At 40.6% G+C, this 21490-nt stretch overlaps 1 protein-coding gene across 2 annotated transcripts; it reads right to left on the bottom strand.

Moving 5' to 3' along the window:
• Window positions 1-15773: 15773 nt before the first annotated feature.
• On the bottom strand, window positions 15774-19652 carry LOC307072408 (granzyme B-like). 2 transcript variants are annotated; one of them, XM_079731696.1, is made up of 5 exons: window positions 19505-19652; window positions 17476-17623; window positions 17231-17378; window positions 16593-16853; window positions 15774-16428 (listed from the first exon to the last, which is right to left on the bottom strand). In XM_079731696.1, exons 1-5 carry the CDS (start codon window positions 19548-19550, stop codon window positions 16270-16272), a joined length of 762 nt encoding a protein of 253 aa, XP_079587822.1. In that variant the 5' UTR covers window positions 19551-19652; the 3' UTR covers window positions 15774-16269. The 2 variants fall into 2 exon arrangements, with proteins under 2 accessions (XP_079587822.1, XP_079587823.1); XM_079731697.1 differs by having other exon boundaries at window positions 17231-17372.
• Window positions 19653-21490: the final 1838 nt, after the last annotated feature.

Genomic DNA, 21490 nt, shown 5'->3' with positions numbered 1-21490 from the left:
CAGGGGTATTTGAAGTATATAAAGGATTTTGGATTTTGAATATCGTAGATGTGATTTCCTGAGATCCTAAATTGAATCTGGTGGGGGATAAATCTATCTATTTATCTATCACTCCAACACATTGTATATTTTTGAACAGTCTGCCTGTTTATTGTCAGAAAAGCACAGACGTTTTGTAACAATTTAACCTCAGTTAAACTCATAATACCAATAAGTATTTCATCCCAGAGGAAAGGATCAAACACATGTTGGCTAGTCTCTAAATAAATTGTTTATAACTTAATCTTTTTATCTGAGTTATAGACAACACTGTTGTAAATGTAGTATTATATTATCCATGATTTTTCTTTTGTCCTGTCCAAGATTCTGTGACCATTATTTTCTTAGTTATTATGCTGTTGCATGTCTAAGCCAATATATGGCAGTGTGAGCTAAATAATGCAGTTCCGAGCCACTAAAGTGATGAAAGAAAAAAAGACTGTTTGGATGAAGGGAGGTCAATACTGTAATAACAAATTTGAGGTATTCAATTTCTTTCTAAAACGAGCTAAAACGACGTCCGTTGATTGGTCGACAGAATCTCAGAAATGACCATATTTGCCCATTTTCTTTGTATTTACACAGTTACTGAAACACATTGGTTTTCAAAGTACACTATATATGGTATATATGGAAAATGGATAAAAAAAAATTGAAGACAAAGTAAAATGCGAATTTCAAAAACATATTGTTTAATTAATATTGGAATATTGTATCAACATACAAAAATACAACAAAACAAGTACAATCTGTACTAGACTAATACTATTGGAGACAGACCACTATTTTGGGAGCACTACACTATGTCGCCTCACTTTCAAGGAGGCAAATCTATCAATCACTCGTTCAGGATCTATTTTCTCCAAAACGTCACTCTCAACAGACATCACTGCTAGGTGATGGAGTGTCTTGTGCTCCATGGTCCTTCTGAGCCAGGTATGGAGACGTCTTAAAGCACTGAAGGACCTTTCGCAACTGCAGCTGCTGACTGGTATGGTTATTGCAGCCTGAATAGTTGCCTTGAGAGAGGGGAACATTTCTGCATCTAGCAGGGTATATACTGCAAGCATGTTCCCAACATCACCACCACCCTCTCTTCTGCGCCTTAAAAAATTTCTGGCTATCACCACCTCTTCTGACTTAAGGTCAATGCGATAGTGAAGTGCCAGTGCTGTCAAATCTGGCTCAGAAAGGAATTTGTTGGGGGGCGCTAGCGAGCCGCAATGGAGTAAGTCGCACTTTTGTGAGCTCCTCCAGAATCTCAATTACAAAGATATATTATTTGACATCTATGCTCGAAAATACAAATTAAATGTGGTAACTGTATAATCAACACTACCCGGCAAAATCAGTGAAGAAGAACCGACGCCAATGGCAGCAAATCTCCGGAAATACAACTACGAAGCACGGGCCAACACAAGGCCCCAAACCTCCTCGGCTAAAAGTCCAGATAAATCCGCCTTGACCCCACCTGTACCTGGAGTAAATACAAGCATGAATACCGCAACAATCAAAGCCGACATCCTTTCCTCATTGAGAAAAGAAATATCGTCAGTTATCAGAGAAGAATTGAAGAATGCGCTGGCGAATGATTTTGAATCGCTGAAGAAAGAAATGATTGATGTGAAAACTGAGATAGCTAAAAACACAGCAGCTATCCGCACAGAGGTTGAGCAGGCGCAAGCTAATGTGAAGGCCGTCGAGGATGGATTGTCAGCGTGGTCGGATGAAGTTGTATCGGTGCAAACTACGGTATCGGACCTCAAGAAGCAAGTCGAAGATTTAAAAGAAAAATGTGAGGACATGGAGGGCAGGATGAGGAGGGGAAACATTCGCATCACGGGAGTGACTGAAGAACCGGGGTCGAGCTCTCCCACCGCGGTCTCCAAACTTCTCAAAGAGGTGTTACACCTGGACAGAGAGGTACTAATCCAACGCTCACACCGCAGCCTGACACAAAGGAGACCCGGAGACAAGCCCCGTGTAATTATTGCGAAGCTACACAACGAGGGAGATGCCTTGGATATTCTAAGGAAAGCCAGAGACCGAGGCGGCCAACTCAACTACAAGGGAAACCCGATCGCTATATTCCCGGACTACACCGCGAATGTCGCCAGAGCCCGGGCAGCGTTTACACCCGCCAGGAAGATGCTTCAGGGGAAACCTGGGGTCCGCTACGGCCTGCTGTATCCGGCCAGGCTCCGCATCACCAACAACAACGATGAGCGGGAGTTCGCGGATGCTACTAAGGCAATGGACTATATAAAGAAACACATCCTTCCAGCTGATGGACCGGAGCACTAAGCGACAGTATCCCTTACTGTCATCAGGTTTGAGAAAAAGAGAAAAAAAAAAAAAAAAGTCTGATACGCTAAATCCGCGACCTTTATGGCAATTTGATTATGAATATGCGATCTATTACGCCAGCTGTTTGAATGAGGGATTGTCACCTGCACATTGTGTAAGTAACGAATAAGTGAGAGATTATCAGCATACTTAAAAGTACATGGCTGCCTGCCGTTTTGGCTAAAGTAATTACTACAGTTACATTTGAAATTTAAGTTATTGAGTTCAAGATGTCTTTATTTTATATGAGGTTCTGGGGCAGCTCGATGTGCACATCTACTGACTGAATAGCCTATAGTTTGGCTTCTGCCCAAACCAAAGCGAACTCTGACTGTTCGCACAGCTGCAAGTTCGAGATGCAGCCTGAAACTGTGCCCCACAGGACCAACCGGACACTTATGTCAGCCGTGTTCTCGGCTATTGTAGTTCTATGTTCAGCTCTGTTTGTGTTGATTCCCATGTTCCCCAGGGATCTAAGAAGAGCAACAGTGAACTTTTCCATCCACATACTCTTTCAGGATAAGAATAATTTGTCAAAGTTGAAATGCTACAAAACATATAATGCTGTTATCTTAGTAATTCTTAGATATCTTTCATGTAGTCTCCAGTCTTTACTTGTACACCCGCTTTATTATTTGCTTGATTTTATTTTCTACAACTTTTTTATCAGTGTATTTTATATTATTTTACTCTTTCTTTTATTTCAATTACATTTGACCCTGCTTTTGAGATATGGGATCTCTTAAGGTAATAAGTTACAATGTTAAAGGTCTCCACAGCCCAATCAAGAGAAAGAAAATTATTAATCAGTTAAAGAGAAATAGTTGCCAGATTGCATTCCTGCAAGAAACTCACCTTTCAGATAAGGAACACGAAAAATTAAAGAAGTCCTGGGCAGATAAGGTATTTTACTCATCACACCCATCTGGTCGGAAAAGAGGTGTAGCTATTTTGATACACAGACAGGTCAATTTTACATCAACCAAAATTCATAAAGACTCGACAGGGAGATTTATAATGATAAATGGATTGATTGATGGAGTGGAAGTTTGTCTTATGAATATATATGCTCCAAACGAGGATGATCCTAGCTTTATTCGTACAATCTTCTCCATAATATTACAGCATAGCTCTGGTATTTTATTGTTAGGAGGAGATTTTAATTGCGTCATGTCCCAACATTTAGATAGACAACCTATGTCTAGCACTTCTACTTCTAGGATGAGCAATATGCTTAGGCATTTATCGACAGAATCTGGCCTGGTGGACATTTGGAGAAACAAACACCCTAAAGGCAAAGACTTTACCTTTTTTTCGCATAGGCACTCCTCATACTCCAGAATAGACCTCTTTTTTACTCCCAAGGCAGAATCTTATAGAGTAGTTGACATAAAGATCCTCCCAATTACATTATCCGATCACGCTCCTCTCGTATTGTCGTGGAACATTGGTAACAGGCCAGCAACTAAACAATGGCGATTAAATGCGTCGCTCCTCAATGATAAAGAATTCATTGCATTTATAAAAACTGAACTAAAAAATTATCTTGACACTAATACTTCACCTGAAATATCACCTCTTACTCTATGGGACTGTGCAAAGGCATATATTAGAGGCCGAATCATTTCTTTTACAAGTGCCAGAAAAAGAAAAAGGGAAGAAAAACAGCGAGAGCTAGAAGACAAAATAAGGCAGCTTGAACAGCAACACAAAAGAAACTCAACCTCAAGCTTATTAAATAATTTGAAAGAAGCACGCAGAGACCTAAACAGCTTAATTAATGAAAAAATAGAGGGCAATTTAAGATTCACTAACCAAAAATACTACGAAAAGGGCAATAGGGCAAGTAGGCTATTAGCATTAAGACTTAAAAAACAACAATCATCAAACATAGTACAGAAATTAAAGGAAAATAATTCAACTCTCACAAAGCCGGATGAAATATCCAAGTCCTTCGCAGAATTTTACAAGAATCTATACAAAAATACAGACACCTGCACAAATGATGAGGAATTGGCACAATTTTTAAAAGACATCAAATTGAAAGAGTTACCTGAATCTATGGCAAGAGAACTGGATGAGCCAATTAAGGACCTGGAAATACGTCAGATAATCTCCACACTGAAAAGTAATAAAAGCCCTGGCCCGGATGGGTATATTAACGAATTTTATAAAGTTTTCATAGAGAGTATATCACCTTTATTGCTAGACGCTTACCATCATGCATTAAAATCTGGAACCATGGCCCCCTCTTGGAGAGAGGCTACTATAGTAGTGATACATAAAGATGGCAAAGATCCCACCAAATGCCAATCATACAGACCTATCTCATTATTGAATACAGATCTACGAATCCTAACTGCTATTCTGGCAAGACGTGTCAATAAAATGACTACAGAAATTATCCATCCCGATCAGACAGGGTTTATAAAGGGGAGATACTATGGAGACAACATCAGAAGGTTATTCAATTTAATGACACACCCAAAAGTTAAAGAAGAGGAGTCAATGATATTATCCCTAGATGCCATGAAAGCATTTGACCGAGTATCCTGGCAATACCTTATTCAAACTCTGAAACGATTCCAATTTGGCCCGAACTTCATCAAGTGGATACAAACCTTGTATTCGGATCCACAATCCGCAGTTAAGGTGAATGGATTTCTCTCAGACCGTTTCACTCTGGAACGTGGATGTAGACAAGGTTGTTCACTATCTCCTCTGTTATTTGATATCAGTATTGAACCATTAGCACAGCTGATTAGGGATAATGATAATATTAGGGGAGTTACGATAAATGGAGAACAGCATAAAATCTCAATGTATGCTGACGATGTATTGCTGTACCTTACAAAACCTGTAACAACAATACCATGTTTAAAGGACATCATTTTAACTTATGGATACTTCTCGGGCTACAAATTAAACGTGGACAAAACAATGGCCATGGATATAGGCGGCAACATCTCAGATACAACTAAATTGCAGAGTGGGTTCAATTGGCCAATAAATGGCATCAAATATTTAGGAATTCATATACCACTGTCATTAGAAAGACTATACGATTTCAATTACAAAAGTTTAATTCATAACATTAGTAAGGACTTAGACCGATGGTCAATATTGCCCCTATCTCTGCTGGGCCGCATTGAGAGTGTCCGTATGAATGTGCTGCCTAAATTACTATATCTGTTTCAAATGTTACCTATTGACATCCCCAAAACTACATTTGACAAATTGGACAAACTTATTTCAATATTTATCTGGCAGAGAAAGCGACCAAGAATTAGACTAAAAGTGTTACAGTTATCTAAAGCAAAGGGAGGGCTCAAACGACCTAATTTGAGATACTACTTTTGGGCTGCGCAACTAAAACCGCTAATAATATGGCTTCAGGACTTATCATACACACGCTGGCTCAATATTGAAAAGAGTTTATGTGAAAGACCTATACAGGCCTTGCCATTCTTAGATGTCCATCCAAGTAAAATAAGTATGGGTGTCTGGACCAAAATTACATTAAAAATATGGAAGACAATAATATCTACATTCGGGCTACCTAAAACAATTTCAGCACTTACAAATATTGGATATATGAATGATTTTGTGCCCTCTAAATTGGATACAGGCTTCAGGAAATGGTCTGAGTATGGACTCACCAATTTACATGAACTCCACAATGCTGGCAATTTTAAATCATTTACACAGCTGTCGGAGGAATTTAAGATACCAAGAACAGATTTCTTCAGATACTTACAGTTAAGGGATTTCTTATTAAAACACAAAGACTGGGACAAAGTTACTAAACCAACGCTAATTGAAGAGTTATTGATTAAAGTACAAACAAAAAAATGGGATAAGAAAATAATAAGCTATTGTTACCAAATATTCCTGAGCATGAATTTGAATAATACTGCACAGGTTAAGGAGAGATGGGAAATTGAAATTAATTCCAACATATCACATGATATGTGGGAAGAAATTTGTACTGAAGTACATATGGTAACTAATTCAAATGTATGGAGAGAATTTAAATGGAAGGTAGTCATGAGATTCTTTCGGACACCTGAAATTACAGCTAAATTTAGCACAACACACTCAAATAAATGCTGGAGAAACTGTGGGCCACACATTGGTAATCAGACCCATATACTCTGGCTATGCCCAAAACTGGAAGCATTCTGGAAGGAAGTGTTTGAAACACTTAATAAAATATTTGATGGAAATATTACAATGGACCCAATGGTGGCCCTACTAGGTCTATTACCAAGAGGCATGGAAGGAAGAGCCAAAAAATATCTCTTACAGATACTACTAGCAACAGCAATTAAATGTATTACAGTAAGGTGGTTGAAGCCTGACCCTCCAACACACAATATGTGGACTGAAAAAATAAAGGAAATATATCAAATGGAACAAATAACATATTCCCTGAGGCTCCAAAAACATATATTCACTAAAAGGTGGAGCCCTGCTATGGGTATACTGATATAATTTTATTTCATCTTGTTTTATTCTATTCTGTTTTATTTTATATTTTTCTTTGTCACTGTGTCTCCGTTTCCTTTGTTGTACCATAACTGTTACCTTGTGTATGAAACAGCAGATATGAGGAGTAAGATTCTGTTTGATTTTGTATGAAACTCAAATAAAAATTAAGTTCAAAAAAAAAGAAAGAAAGGAATTTGTTAGACGTTGGACAGCACGCCATAATTCCTTCCAGCAATTCTTCATTCACATCAGAAAACCTTTTATCAATTTCTGAAATCATTCTATCTAAACAAGGAAAGAATAATTTTTGTTTGAGGTCTTCTAACCTTGAGGAATGACTAACCTCACTACCTGCCCCACGAGAAGACTCGGCAACAAAGTCTTCCATCCGTTTTGCCTTCCGCTTCTGGAAAGAGGATGGCTCTGGCACTGATATGTCATTGGCCTCACATAGGGCCATAGCCTGAGCGTGCAGATCAGCAGCAGTGGCATCGCTGCGTTTCTCCTTAAGAGAATCAGTCACTGCATTTTTGTAGGCCACTGCTTGGGCAAGATCAATGGTCTCCTTCTGCAGGTATCTATGCAAACCTTCTGTAACTGAGAGGAGAGACTGGAAAACAAACAGCAAATAGATTGAAGAGAATTTACAGAGTTTTGCCTTCACTCCCACAGCAAGGGGTGTGTTAATAGTGGAGAGGCAGTCAATGATGGCAGGGAAGTTGGCAAGTACTGCGTTCACGGAACGCAGTTGACATGCCCAGCGTGTGTTGGATAACTGGACAAGTTCAGTTTGCTGCAACTTTTTTTGAGTTTCTTCAAAAATGTGGTGGTTCACAAGAGAAGAATTGAAAAAAGTGTAGACATTTTCCGGCATGTCAAAAAAATCTTTTGCCTCAGAAACTGCTCTGCACGTGTGACATAAGACAAGATTTAATTCATGTGCATAACAATGCACATACATGGCTTCAGGGTGCTTCTTTCGAAAATGGGCTTGTACGCCCCCCAGTGCCCCACTCATGACAGCTGCTCCATCATAAGTCTGTGCCACACATCTCAAGTCATCAATATTATTCACTAATAATTGATTCTCAATTGCAATGCATATTGACGCAGCATCAAAATATTTTAAGTCTGTAAGGGATAGGAGCCTTTCCCTTAGAGCACCATCTGCAACATATCTCACACAGAGTGACAGCTGTTCTGTTTTTCCGTCCCTGGCCCCATCGGCCGTGATGGCATACATCTTTGATTTCCTCATCTCTCGAACAATAGTTGCTGTAACCTCTTGTGAACAACACTGTATCATTTGATTCTGAGTGTCAGATGAAAGATAGGTTGTGTTTGCTGGAGGCGTGTAGCTTTGCAAGAAAGGGTCAAACTTTTTCAGGAGGTCCATGCACTCCAAGAAACTCCCTCTCTTATTGCTCTCAGGTGATTCATCGTGACCCCTAAATGGAATACCCTGTTTCCCCAGCATACGTGTCACTTCCACAATACGTTTCAAGTATTCCCTTCTCTCAGTTATCTCACTGGAACTTGCAGACTCTATTTGCTGTAGACAGACAGACTCTATTTGCTGTAAATCAACACTGCCTGTTGATTTACTTGCTTTATAGCTATGCCAGCAGAGTACACTGTCTTTGTGGCATTGTGTGGTTTCATGTTTCTGAAACATGCTCAGTGCATGTTTCCAATTTTTGATCCCACCATTCACAAATTCCTCCAGTTTTAATCTCTTGCCGAACACCCTACAAGCAAAACAGAATGCAGCATTTCTTCTCAATGAATATTCTAGCCAAGTAAAACTCTGGAACCAGTTAGACTGAAAGGCTCTCTTTTGTATTCCAAACTGATCTCGTGGGTACTGAGGCAGCTTCAGTTGTTTAGGACCAATGTCCTTATCACCTAAATTAGACGCCATATCTGCAGACACTGTTGCTTCCTCTTGCTCCTCTATCTGTGCTTTTTCATGCACCTCTCTGGTCTGCTGCTCACCTTCCAAACACTCTCCCTGCTCTTCTCTTTCTCCTTAGTAACATAAACATAAATATTTAAAGACAGTCATCCATGAAATGAAGTTTAGATATAATGTGCTTTCTTTATATAGTTAGTGAGGTTGTTTGCCCCTATAACAATCAATGCCTTTTTCTCACCTGCTTCTTCCAGGTCTCGCACCCTCAGTGTGTCCCCCATCTCTCCATCCTGCTCTTGCCCTCTTTGCATTCGCACTTTCTCCATGCTCCTATCTCGCTCTTTACATACATTCAAACGTTTAGTAAGGAAGTAGTTATAAACTTTCAAAATAATAAATAAAGCAAACAAGCCGAGGGGCAAATGTCTGAGGTAAATAAAGTAGGCCTACACTATAACCTGTCCATGTGCAGTGGGACAGAGCAGTTTGTAAAGATTGAGTAGATAAATATGGGCAAATGCAATAAATGTGGTCAAAAATATGCTTATTATGGTCTTCTTGACTACCTGATCATGTTATCACCTGTTTCATCTTGCTCTCTCTTTTTCTCCCTCTCCTCATCTCCCCTTCTTCGTGCTGTCAGCAAAAAATACAAAGTAATACAGGATAACAACTAACAACAAAGAAATAAAGGCTAACACATTATTTGTTGCTAGATTTATATTATCTCACCTGGCTGACTTCTTTTAAAAAAAGAACGTATGTCAATCTATGGAAAGCAGAAATTTGCATAAAGAAACTATGAATTAAAATGACTATCATTGTAAGCACAAACAGATGATCATGGGCATCAGGGCCATATATGTAGTCATAAAACAACTGGTACAACGTTATGGTAGCCTATACCGACTATGTGATCTGCTTCTTTCAAAACATAATCACAACGGTGCTGGAGCGCGACGCTTCCTATTGGTGCTAGGGGCGGCATTTGACGTGCAAACTGCGCACCGCAGCGCTTCGGCGCCGGTGTGTTAGCTTATCATGCTTTAGCTTATCATGCTACGGAGTACGGACCATTACAAGCCCGACTAAAGCATGAACTAATTCAAGAAGAGGCATAGATAGAATCGCCTTGCGGTCAACTGTCATTTAATAGATATCTAACAGATTATGTCAAGGTTTTAAAATGAATTATTACCTGGTCATGTTATGACGGACGAAACAGCAGAAACTATGTTATGTGCGCTCGAGCTGCATTTCGGATTTGTCAAACAGGAGACGCCCACCCACCAATCAGAGGTGAGAGTTTCCTGCAGGAATGTTGCGCTCGATTTCACTAGCCCATTTGAGCCTGTTCATTAGTGTACTGTACAGCATCCATTCTCTCGTTGCTTGTGTAAAAAAAAAACGGTAGAATATTCGATTTGAGGACGAAACGATAGGACGGGCTAAGGCAGGTTTTGGGTGGGCTTGAGCCCACCCAAAAGAGGTCTAGCTTCGCCTCTGATGGTAACTACGAAGTAAAAGGAGGGGAATTGCATGGACACGCGTGTGAGCGACAAACAGCAGGCCTCTCTACCTAACTCCCTAGTATGGACTGCCGGATGTTTCTAATCTCGTTGGCTTCAGGTCCTGCTTAAATACTGAATAAGCGTAGTCTATATCAGGGGTTCTCAACTGGTCTCACTCTGGGACCCAAATTTTCCCATGGTCATTAAGTCGCGACCCACTTTTATAGTCCTTCAAACCAAGCAAATGTATTTTTTTAAAGGCTTTGAAAACTCAAGTCTTTAACATGTATACTCTTTTTTTATTGAGCAAAGTCTATTTCAGAGCACCAGAGAACCATGACAACTGCGTACAGAAGTGAATGAAATAAGTATCAAACATGAAGTAACAAAATGGAGACCAACAAAATGAGATATTTGACTTCTATCTCTGCATTCAAAGAACATTCAGAAGAACCTGAGGAGGACCATGCAACAGCATGCAGACAAAAGTGAATATCAAATTGCACAAAATAAAGACCCACAAAATAAAACAAGGTCATTTCACTGCATCCAGGCCACATTAATAAGAAACTGAGGAGTACCATGACAAGTGAATGAAATAATCAAAAGTGTACAAAGTAATTATGGTCACAGAATTATATATTTCACTTCTATGTAGGCCTATTCAGAAATAATAAGGAACTTAGGAGGACCATTACCACTGCATGGACAAAAAGTATAATAAAATAAATAACAAAAACAATTAAAGCTCTACAAAACAGATATGTTCACCTAACCTGTCATTTGGGGAAGTCAGTGAGACAGCTGGGCATGTGGTTTGTTCTTAATGAGAGTTTCAAAGTCTGGGAGGACAGTAGACAGAGTTACCCTCAGATCATGCTCAGTGTCCAGTCTGTTTCTCTGCTTTGACTTGAGCTGCAACAAGGTGGAAAAGCCACTTTCACACAGATAGGTTGTGCTGAATGGTAGGAGCGTTTTGACTGCAAGAGTCGCGAGGGATGGATACTCACTCATCACATCGCTGCACCAGAAGTGGGAAAGGGCTACCTCGCCAAATCTCTTTTTCATCGTCTGGTCACATGACAGCTCCACCAGCTGATGCTCTTCGTTGCTCGGCAACGTGATGCTTTCCATGTCAATGCGGAAGGGGTCGCGTATCCAAGCATCATTATCTCTGTATTTCTCAGGGAAGTAGTGGTCAAACCGAGCTTGAAGTTTAGTAAGATGCGCACTGAGGGTTTTTTTTAAATCACTTGTGGCCGCGGTTTCCAGCTGCTGTACTTCATGGCAAGCATTGGGAAACATGTCCAGTCTGTCTTTGGATAAATGATTTACCCACAGTGTGATTTTTTTCTTGAACGCAGCGATTTTGTCGGACTGTTCAAAAATATTGTGTCTTCTTCCTTGCATAGAGACGTTTAATGCGTTGAGGTGCTCAAACACATCAGCAAGATATGCAACTCGTGCCAGCCAGATTTCGTTGTCAAACAGTTCAGCATATGGGGAGTTATTCTCTGAGAGGAAGGTGGCGATTTCTGTTTTAAGTTCATAAAAACGTGACAACACCTTACCCCGCGATAGCCAGCGGACTTCTGAGTGATACAACACTTGCATGTGCTCGGAGCCCAAATCTTTACACAGCTTTGAGAAGCAGCGGCTGTTTTTTGCACTACGTTTTATGTGGTTCACCACTTTGATTACATCTTTCATGGCCTCGTTGAGCACCGGCACCATATCCTTGGCCGCCAGCGCTTCACGGTGCAAAAAACAGTGGTTCCACGTCGCATCAGGTGCTCTCTCCAGAATTTGCTTCACCACACCGGAATGTTTCCCGGTCATGGCAGCAGCGCCATCAGTTGTGATTCCCACGCAGTATTCCCAGCTCAGGCCCACTGAGCTCAAATACAAATCCACAGTGTTGAAAATGTCCTCTGCCTTTGTAGTGGTAGGGAGATCTCTGCTGCAGAGAAACTGTTCCTGCACATCACCATCCCATACGTGTCTCACATAAACCAACAAAATAGCATGGCTAGCTATATCGGTGGATTCGTCCATCTGCAGGGCATAGTAGGGGCTTGCTTGGACGAGGGCTGTGGTCTGTTCTTTAATATTACAAGACATGTCCTGAATACGTCGAGCTACAGTATCATTGGACAGCGGTATGGTTTTCAACCTGTCTGCCGCTGATTGACCCAGCACCTCTCTCACCATATCCATGGCTGCAGGTAAAATAAGCTCTTCGGCTATTGTGTGGGGTTTCTTCGCCTTCGCAATACGGTGAGCTACGTGGTAAGAGGCACGGAGAGCTTCCTCTTGTTTGGAGCAAGACGCTGTCAGACACTTCTGTGAACTCTTCAGCTTCTGGAGGTGTCTTTGAAAAAACTCCATCGGCTTGTCTTTACATGCAGGATGTTTAGTATCCAAATGGCGCTTCAGTTTTGATGGTTTCATGCTCTCATTTGCAAGCACTTCATTACATATAACACACTGGGGTTTCTGTCCCTTATTATCCTCAATGAACGAAAATCCGCATTTTAAATACGCCGGGTCATATTTACGCTTCGCCATCGCAACACAAATTTAAAGTGAGCGTCAATCAAATGGCAGTTACCATGGCTACCGCGCCTAAGCGGCTGCACGTGTCTGACGCGTGCCTTTCAAAATAAATAATTTTCCAAAATAAAAGACATGTCATATCAGATGCGCATTAAATATTATTTACTTTTTTTGACCAGCTGTCCGCGACCCATCCAGAACGGGTCTGCGACCCACTTTTGGGTCACGACCCACCAGTTGAGAACCACTGGTCTATATGACGTATTGGTTTCGCCCTCCTCACCTGTCTAAAGGTGCTGCCCTCTATGGCTGGAATAGTTATAGCAGCTCAAAATTTCGGGTCCTGCTTCCTAGTGGCTATGTGTGGTAATTTCGGCCTATGTGTTCGATTCTACTTCCTAGTGGCTATGTATGGTTATTGCGGCCTATGTGTTCGATCCTACTTCCTAGTGGCTATGTGTGGGTAGCTTTATGTGTTTAAAATACGTAACAGGGTCTGAATGTTTCCCCCAAAACTCAATTCACATCCAACCCTTGCTGGTTTATCACCTAAAACTCCTAACTGAACAAAATCAAACAAAAAACACTGAACCTGGGGTACCTTATGCCGTATGTCTCCAAGTCTCTCCAAGACCTATGGATGTCATTATCTAATGGTCAGTGTACAACTTCGGCAGTCCATCAACTCAATAACGTACCGCATATGTTTTGCCTTGGAAGTACCCCCCACTGACGGGGATGGGGAACTTTGAGGTACGGTCAAACTAGTAAGTCAAAAGATATGTGAGAACCCTTCCTCAAGTGTGAGTGCTTAACCATTGGCTGATATTAATGATTCTTTTGAAATCCATAGAGAAGCCATTTTGAGTTATCAAGTCATGCTACAAATGAATAGATTTAGTTTTAATTACTTTCCATCCCATAGTTAGTATCGTGACATAGTTTGTATGTCCCATACCATAGTTTCCATACCATAATTGCCACTTAATCCACATAAATTCTCAGCAGTATTTTTGTGATCCTCCAAATTGCCCTCAGTAAATATCTAATATATTTTACTTACATTTTTACCAGTAGAAATGGAATAGAATTGATCACGGAAATACGATACTTAATTCAGTCCTATATTTACACACTTGAAGCTTTCTCTACAAATGAGTGGCGACTCTCTGGAATAGTTTAGAAGAATGAAAATAGAAACAGGCCCCCAACCCCCGTGGGTCCACCCTCCAAGTGTAGAGTGGATTTCAAAAGCAGATTGTGCTTTTGGAGTGACTTTCAAAAGCCAAACGTGAAAGAAAGGTGTCGAGGTCACAGTGGACAAACAAGAAGAAAGCTAAAAATGTTTTCTATACTCTCCTTCCACAATGTGTTTGGGTATGGGGTGCGGGTGGAGGGAACAGAGAAGGAAGTTGGAAAGGAAACGAGTCATCATCTACTCTCATTACATGAACATTATAAGAGGTTTTTCATCATTAAACAGAAAAAGCTGGATTCAATTACATTAATGTATGTTCCTAACTAGGACGGTTGCTAACTACATAGACATCATCCATCACTTTTGTGAGGAAGTATACACAAAAGTCTCTGTAGGGTCTGAATGTTTCCCCCAAACCTCAATTCACATTCAACTCTTGCTGGTTTATCGTTTTTTGTGCTTTAAAAAACGGAAGTATGACACAAAATCTTTGACAATTTTAAAAGAGGTTTTGCGTGAGTTCATGTGAGGGTGTACTCTTTCTTCTGACAACTTACCAGGTCCTGCTTTAGCACAAAGACACACACACACACACACACGCACGCACGCACACACACACGCACGCACGCACACACACACACACACAGGAAAATAATTAACGTAAAAAATTAAAATAAAAGGCATTTCTACAACTGCAGTTCATATCATTGAACACACGATAGCGCCCTCGTTGAGGTAATATGTTTCAAACCACAGCTTCGTCCAAAATATATGATACTACTGTGGTTCAGCATAATGCTTGACCTGCGACTGTGATAATAATGTGGGCAACCTACAATTCGATTGGATTTGGATTCTGCATTGAATTGGTCATTATTTTACAATCGTTGCCTTTGTTTTACTTTTAGAAACATAGTACATGTTATAAAGTCACCGAACCATAACCCCCAACATTAAATGTTATGGCTACACACATGGTCACAGTGGCCGATTTTCGACGCCCTAACGCGAGTAACGCGTTTGGTGTGGCCGTACCTTTAGACTCTGTTTTGTACCTATGCTGTGTATCAAGCCCATTATTGCACTTATTATGGAATATTAATATTCCATAATAAGTGCCTACCTACCAAATTTTAATCATGCACTGTGGCACTTCTGGTTGGATGCTAAACTGCATTACCTAGTAGCCTACTGCTTGTGCTATATCAATACAGTTTAATCTATTCTAATATAGAACATGAATTATAGGCTGTGTTTGAAATTAAGTGTTACTGTTACGTTAAACAGCTTAATGTTCTATGTGGTGTAAATTGTGCACTCTCCTTAATTTGTATACAGTACGAGTGAGGTCAATTAAATGTGTCAAGACTTATGACTATTTGTGTAGAGAAGTTGATTTCCTCTTGACATCCTTCTACACATCATATTACATCAAATGATACATTATGGACTTATCTTCTTTATATTAAGATGATTAAACTCTCTCTTTGTTTTATTGGCAGATGGCGGGTTTTACTCACCAGAAACCGTAAAAGCTTGCACTATGACTGACACGGTTTCGTTTAGCAGTGAAAGTTGAAAGGTTTAGGTTGTAGTCCACCACAACACTGGTTTCCAAACTCCATTTCTTGTAAATATGAAACTGCAACTATCACCATGGTGTGCAGAGGCAATCATTATTTCCAGTTGTTGCAGTGGGTTAAATGAATCAATGAGTCAATGAGTGATAAAAAAAGATTGTCTTATTTGATTATGTTTTTATGACAATTGTAGAATGACTCAATTTGTATTGTTTTTATTTGGCCTCATATACTATAATCTATGCACCTTCTGAAAGAGTTTCCACACAGAGATCACAAAAGCCTCAGAGACCCCATGAAGTAGCCAGGTGAGGCCATACATAGTCACAGTAGCTTGTTACCCATGTAGGCCAATCAGTAGCCTTGTGGCCATTTTAGAATGACAAGTTCGACTTTACTGCTTTACCTAATGTAAGGGTAACCTAATGTATTTTATGCATGTTCAAATCCTTAATACAGGGTATAAAGTAGCTGTTACTCATACAAACGTGGATACTTGGGGTCGTCAAATCCACACAATTCAGTAAAAGTGGTCAAATTAAAAGCAAGTCAATGAACATTTCAATGTATACACTATAATAATTACAGAAAAAAAAGAAACGTTGGGATATTTCTCAAAAGGTTTAGGTGGGTGACCTAGTCCCTTTTTTTCATCACCCCCTTAATCCACTGCACAAAGGATGGGATCTTCATGAAGACATGTGGACGCTTGGGGTTGTCACACTTATCCTTTTCAGTGTATGCAGCTATGCCCTGAGCATCTCTGCCGCATATCAATGGACCCCCGGAATCACCCTGGGTGGAAATGTCCATGTCAATATCTTCACCTCACATCATCACAGAAATTACAACCTGCTGGTCATCCTTCCCAATAAGTGTTTCTGGAACTAAATAAAAGTATATTAATTTTTTTTATCCATATACAGTTTAACATTGAGGATTATTGTGGTCGATATTACCTGACAGATTCCCCCCTTCTTGCCTGAAGAATGGGTGCATATCATTTGGCTGATGTTGAAGGAATGACGCCAAATATTCTTGCACTCATCGGTGAATTGCGTCTTCACTGCGGACTCCCTCAGGACATCCGAGGCAGCTGTACTGGGGAAACGCATGCCCCAGCCAGCTACTGAGCACTTGATGTTGAAAAGGATTTTTTTATCTTTTTTGGGTAGTCCGATTGGTTTAACATACTTGTCAAGTATGCCGTTCGTCTTTAACTGTAGAAATAGAGAGGCTGCATAAGCACTTTGGTCCAAAGTGCGAAGTCATAGTCTTTTTGGTTGAAGATATGTGCTTAATATAGCTGCATGTCATGATTTATGAGGGAAAACAACAATTATTCTCGGTAAAAAACAATGTTTTGAATGGGAAATGAAAAGCTCAAACTTGAATGGCCAAATTCAGGTTGGAAATATTCACTGTATAAACAACTTAGTCTGCATGCATGTATGTACAGGATGTGCGTAAATATATTTAAAAAATGCATGATCAAGCATCCATCATGGCACAAAGGCCACCTCAGAAGTGACCTCCAACCCCATATGCATATCAGGCCTAAAAGTTTAAAAACCCTGTTCGATATAACACAAGATACCTTGAGAAGCATGACGTCGAAGTCATGAAATCCATCCTTGTAATTTGGATGCACATGGTACTTATCCACTTGGATCCTTTGTTGACTTTTCTCCTCCTTTTTAATGTCGTGGGCTCCGAGCACAGCAGTCAGACCCAATCTGCTGTTGCTTCATAGGGAACGTAGTTAGTGCTTACTTATTTGAGGAAAACATTCACAACATTTAGTATGTTTTATAATATATTGACTCAATATATTATGCTCACTAGCAATGTGCTGAGGTGAGCACAAAGTCCTTCCGGACAAGTGCTCCCCCACAGTGATGTTGTCCTTCCTGCTGCTGCAACGATACCATGTATGGTCTGGAGTGCGGCTTGGACTCAGTACCTTCCACTATGCCACTGTCAGAAGCACCTTTTACAACAAAGACATTACGGTTATTAGGAGAGTACTGGTAGCATCAGATAGCATCAATGACCCTAAGGGAGAAGCCGGTATTAATAAAAGAGGTTGGCTGTACAAGAAAGAGATAATCGTGTTTCAATATCTTGCCTTTGTCCTTGAAATGTGTTTCAAGTACGATAAATCAGAGGCTGAAGCACATAGAAGAAAATATTTGGTTATATTATATGCCACACAAGACTTTATGGGGCCCTAAGCAGAATTTTTATTCGGGGCCCCCGTCCGCTGATTTACCGATGAATATTCCAAGTGTTACAGTACCTAGTGGCCTATATATATTAGGGGTGTAACAGTACACTGAAGTCACGGTTCGGTACAACGAAGGGAAAAGAAAAACAAAAATGCAGAAGGCAATTCTTTTTGATTGTGCATGTCTTAGGTTGTACCACCTAGTGTCATACAGTCTCTCCCCTGAGTTAGCTGCAACAGCCTGAACTGTGTAATCTAAGATGTAAACAGTAAACAATAAGTACCCACATCATCTCCAGACTCCATCCGTAACTTGTAAACAAATTAAGACAATCAGTTATAAAGCTGAAAATGCAGCATGTCTTATTTATGGATGTGCTAAGTAGCGCATTTCCACCGGAGGGTGCGGGTCGACCGCCGACACTACCCTTCGCCGTCTACCCACTGCACTGTCTGTCAACTGATGGCGGAAGGTGTGGCTGACGGATGGGGGAGTAGTCTTTGCAGAGGCATACGTCAGCCAAGCCCAAGCATACGCTATCTGACTGGATGACGGATCCGTCGCTGCCTGAAAAGTTGAACATTTCTCAACTTTCTTGACGGAGCCGACGGATCCAACGGAACGGATGGATCCACAATGCATTGCGTCTCCGCCCCATTCAAAGTCAATGGGATCCTTCCGTCCGTTGACGGATCTCATTGACTTTGCATGGGGCGATCCCGAAATGCATTGTGGGTCTGTCCGTTCCATCGGCTCCGTCTCTTGCGTTCAGAAGTTGAGAAAATTGTAACTTTTCAGGCTGCAATGGATCCGTCAGTCCATCAGATCTTGGCTCCGTCGGCAAATACCACTCCCCCATCCATCTCATGTCCACCGAAGACTTACAAAAACTTGTACATGGCTTTATCACTAGTAAGCTTGATTACTGCAATGGTCTCCTTACAGGTCTCCAAAACTCTAAGGAAACTTCAGCTTGTTCAGAATGCTGCTGCTAGAGTTCTAACAAAGACCAACAAATTTGAACATATTACACCAATTCTTAAATCGCTACATTGGCTTCCTGTAGGTCAGAGAATTGATTTTATAATCATGTTGCTAACCTATAAATCCCTAAAAACTATTTAACTGATATGATTCAACTACATAAGCCTTCTAGACCACTAAGATCTTCAGAGACCAATCTGTTAATTATCCCCAGAGTAAACACGAAACATGGAAAAGCAGGATTTAGTTACTATGCAACAAATAGCTGGAATAAACTCCCTGAGGATTTAAGACTCGCCCCAACTCTGACGACTTTTAAAACAAGACTGAAGACTTTTATGTTTCACTTAGCTTTCTGCTAAATCTTAAATACATTGCACCTTCTAAAAAATGCTTTAAAATGCCTTTTTAACTTTGCCTTTATTTTCTATTTTTCTTTCTAAAATGCTTTTTTAGCTTTGCCTTTATTTTCTATTTTACTCATTTTTTGCACATGTTTTCTTTTCTATTATTTAATTTTATTGTATGACAATGTTTATATGTGAAGCACTTTGAGTCTGCCTTGTGTATGAAAAGTGTTATATAAATAAAGTTGCCTTGCCTTGCCTATAATCGATTACACACAAAATAGAGAAGTTAACAAAAAGCTGAAATCCTACCTGAGAGGCAGCCCAAGCAAAGTAGTAGCAGAATTCTGAACACCATGGCAGTGATGTAGTATAACACTTAATTTGTGTGTGTGTGTGTGTGTGTTCTTCTATTCTTTGAGTCTGCCGATCAACGCTCGTCCTCAAGATGAAAACACATCATGCATATCACTCTGGAAACCTTTGAGGGCGCATTGTCTCAGCTTGACCAATATCACACCTCACGCCTATGCTGCAGCATGTTCGTTTGGAGACTCATACGAGAAAGAATATCACACCTTAACTTGCAACTTCGTTCAAGCAGTGCCGGCACAAGACTTTATGGGGTCCTAAGCAGAATTAGTATTGGGGGCTCCCCACCGCTGATTTACAGAAGAATATTACAAGTGGTACAGTACCTAGTGGCCTAGTGAATGTGGTGTACTGAAGAGTAATCCAAAAACAAACCAGCAGACAATGCATTTAATGTTAACAAGTTAACAATTTGCCACATGCAATGTAAAATACTTAGAGACACAAAACCAATGACCAGTGGTGGGCCGTCAGGGCCAGCAGGGCCTGCTCTGCTGGCCCTGTCAAAATCTAAATAATATATATATATATTTTTTTTTTAAATTACATTAATTTGTGTCTGAACGCATCTTAATTCCATATTTTTTTTCAGTACTTGCAACATAAGTCCAGAAGGAAAACCGTTTTTTTTTGTAACGCATCACAGCTAGGTTACATGGATCGGCGGGGCCAGTACTATAGGTATTGCTACCCTTTCACTGAAGCTGCCACCTCCCATTGGATAATAAATTTGGCTGACGTGTGTAATCAGCCAATCAAATGTTGATGTGTAGTAATAGAACGACCCCAGGGCCCAGCAATATGCTGGCGCTGGCCCCCGGTGATGTCATCAGCGAATTTTGAATCGTTGGCGGTACAGAGTTGATATTGAACTACTATGGCCACCGCCTTCACAGCACCTAGCGATCCTGTTTCTGATCTCCTTCGTTTGCCTTTTTCAAGGCGATCGTTTGGACAGATCGACAGACAGATTTAATTTCAAGAGGAAGACCAACACCGAAGCCTGATGGACTGACCCAGGCCGGTAAAGGTTTTGTGCGGCACTATACAGAGTGCAACTACAGCCGCTATGAATGGCTAACGGCTAGCACCGTTCAGAACAACCTATTCTACTCACCGTGTTTGCTGTTCAACATCAGTGAGGGGACATGGAACAGCGCCGGATTTAGCACTATTGACAGCTTCACCAAGGCAGCTTTAAAATATCAGGCCATGGGTGATGGGTGAGTTTTTCTTTGCACTGTGTAGGAGCGATAATGTTTTTGTGGTACTTTAGTTCATAACGCATTTTTTTTAATGGTTTGAAACACAAATATATTGCTGGAATTTGGGCAGTAGGCTTAATGGTATTGCACTGTGTGGATGCCGCTTAATAAGCATATTAAATTAACCCATTCACTACTACTCCTGTGGGCTTAATATTCTGGCTGGAATAGCTGTTGTAAAATATGTGGCATAAAGGCCTACTTGTATGTTTCATTTTTGTTAATGAACTGGTTGCTGTTGCTGTTGCTGAAGATCAACTGTCTTGTTGTGGATGTTATGCAGTAGCGCATATTGAGGCTGTGTTGGCTGTATTGGCACCTAATATGAAATTTGTGCGCATGTCTGAGTGTTTTGGGGTTGGCCGTTGGTGGAGTTCGTTACTGAAGGCCCTGACTTAAACCCCACGGTACGCTACTGCCAATGACAATACCAAACGGTTATGTTTCACGATATTGAATCATTCCAATATGTTATCCTTCCGGGCGGCAGGACGAACGTCAAGACAGAATTTGCAGATGAATCCCTTGAATCAGGAGTAGCGCTACGTCAATCAGTTGGTATAACAATTTAGTGATGTCACTTTCACAGCCTCTTCCTTTTCCCGGTTCACTTCTTTAGGTTATTCATTCGACCTACTTGCTAGCAATTTCTCCTTTTGGA

The sequence above is a fragment of the Pollachius pollachius genome, assembly GCF_949987615.1.
Source record: "Pollachius pollachius genome assembly, chromosome: 3".
NCBI lineage: Eukaryota > Metazoa > Chordata > Actinopteri > Gadiformes > Gadidae > Pollachius > Pollachius pollachius.
Note: the sequence above shows the minus strand (reverse complement) of the source record. Positions and strands in the feature narration are given on the sequence as shown.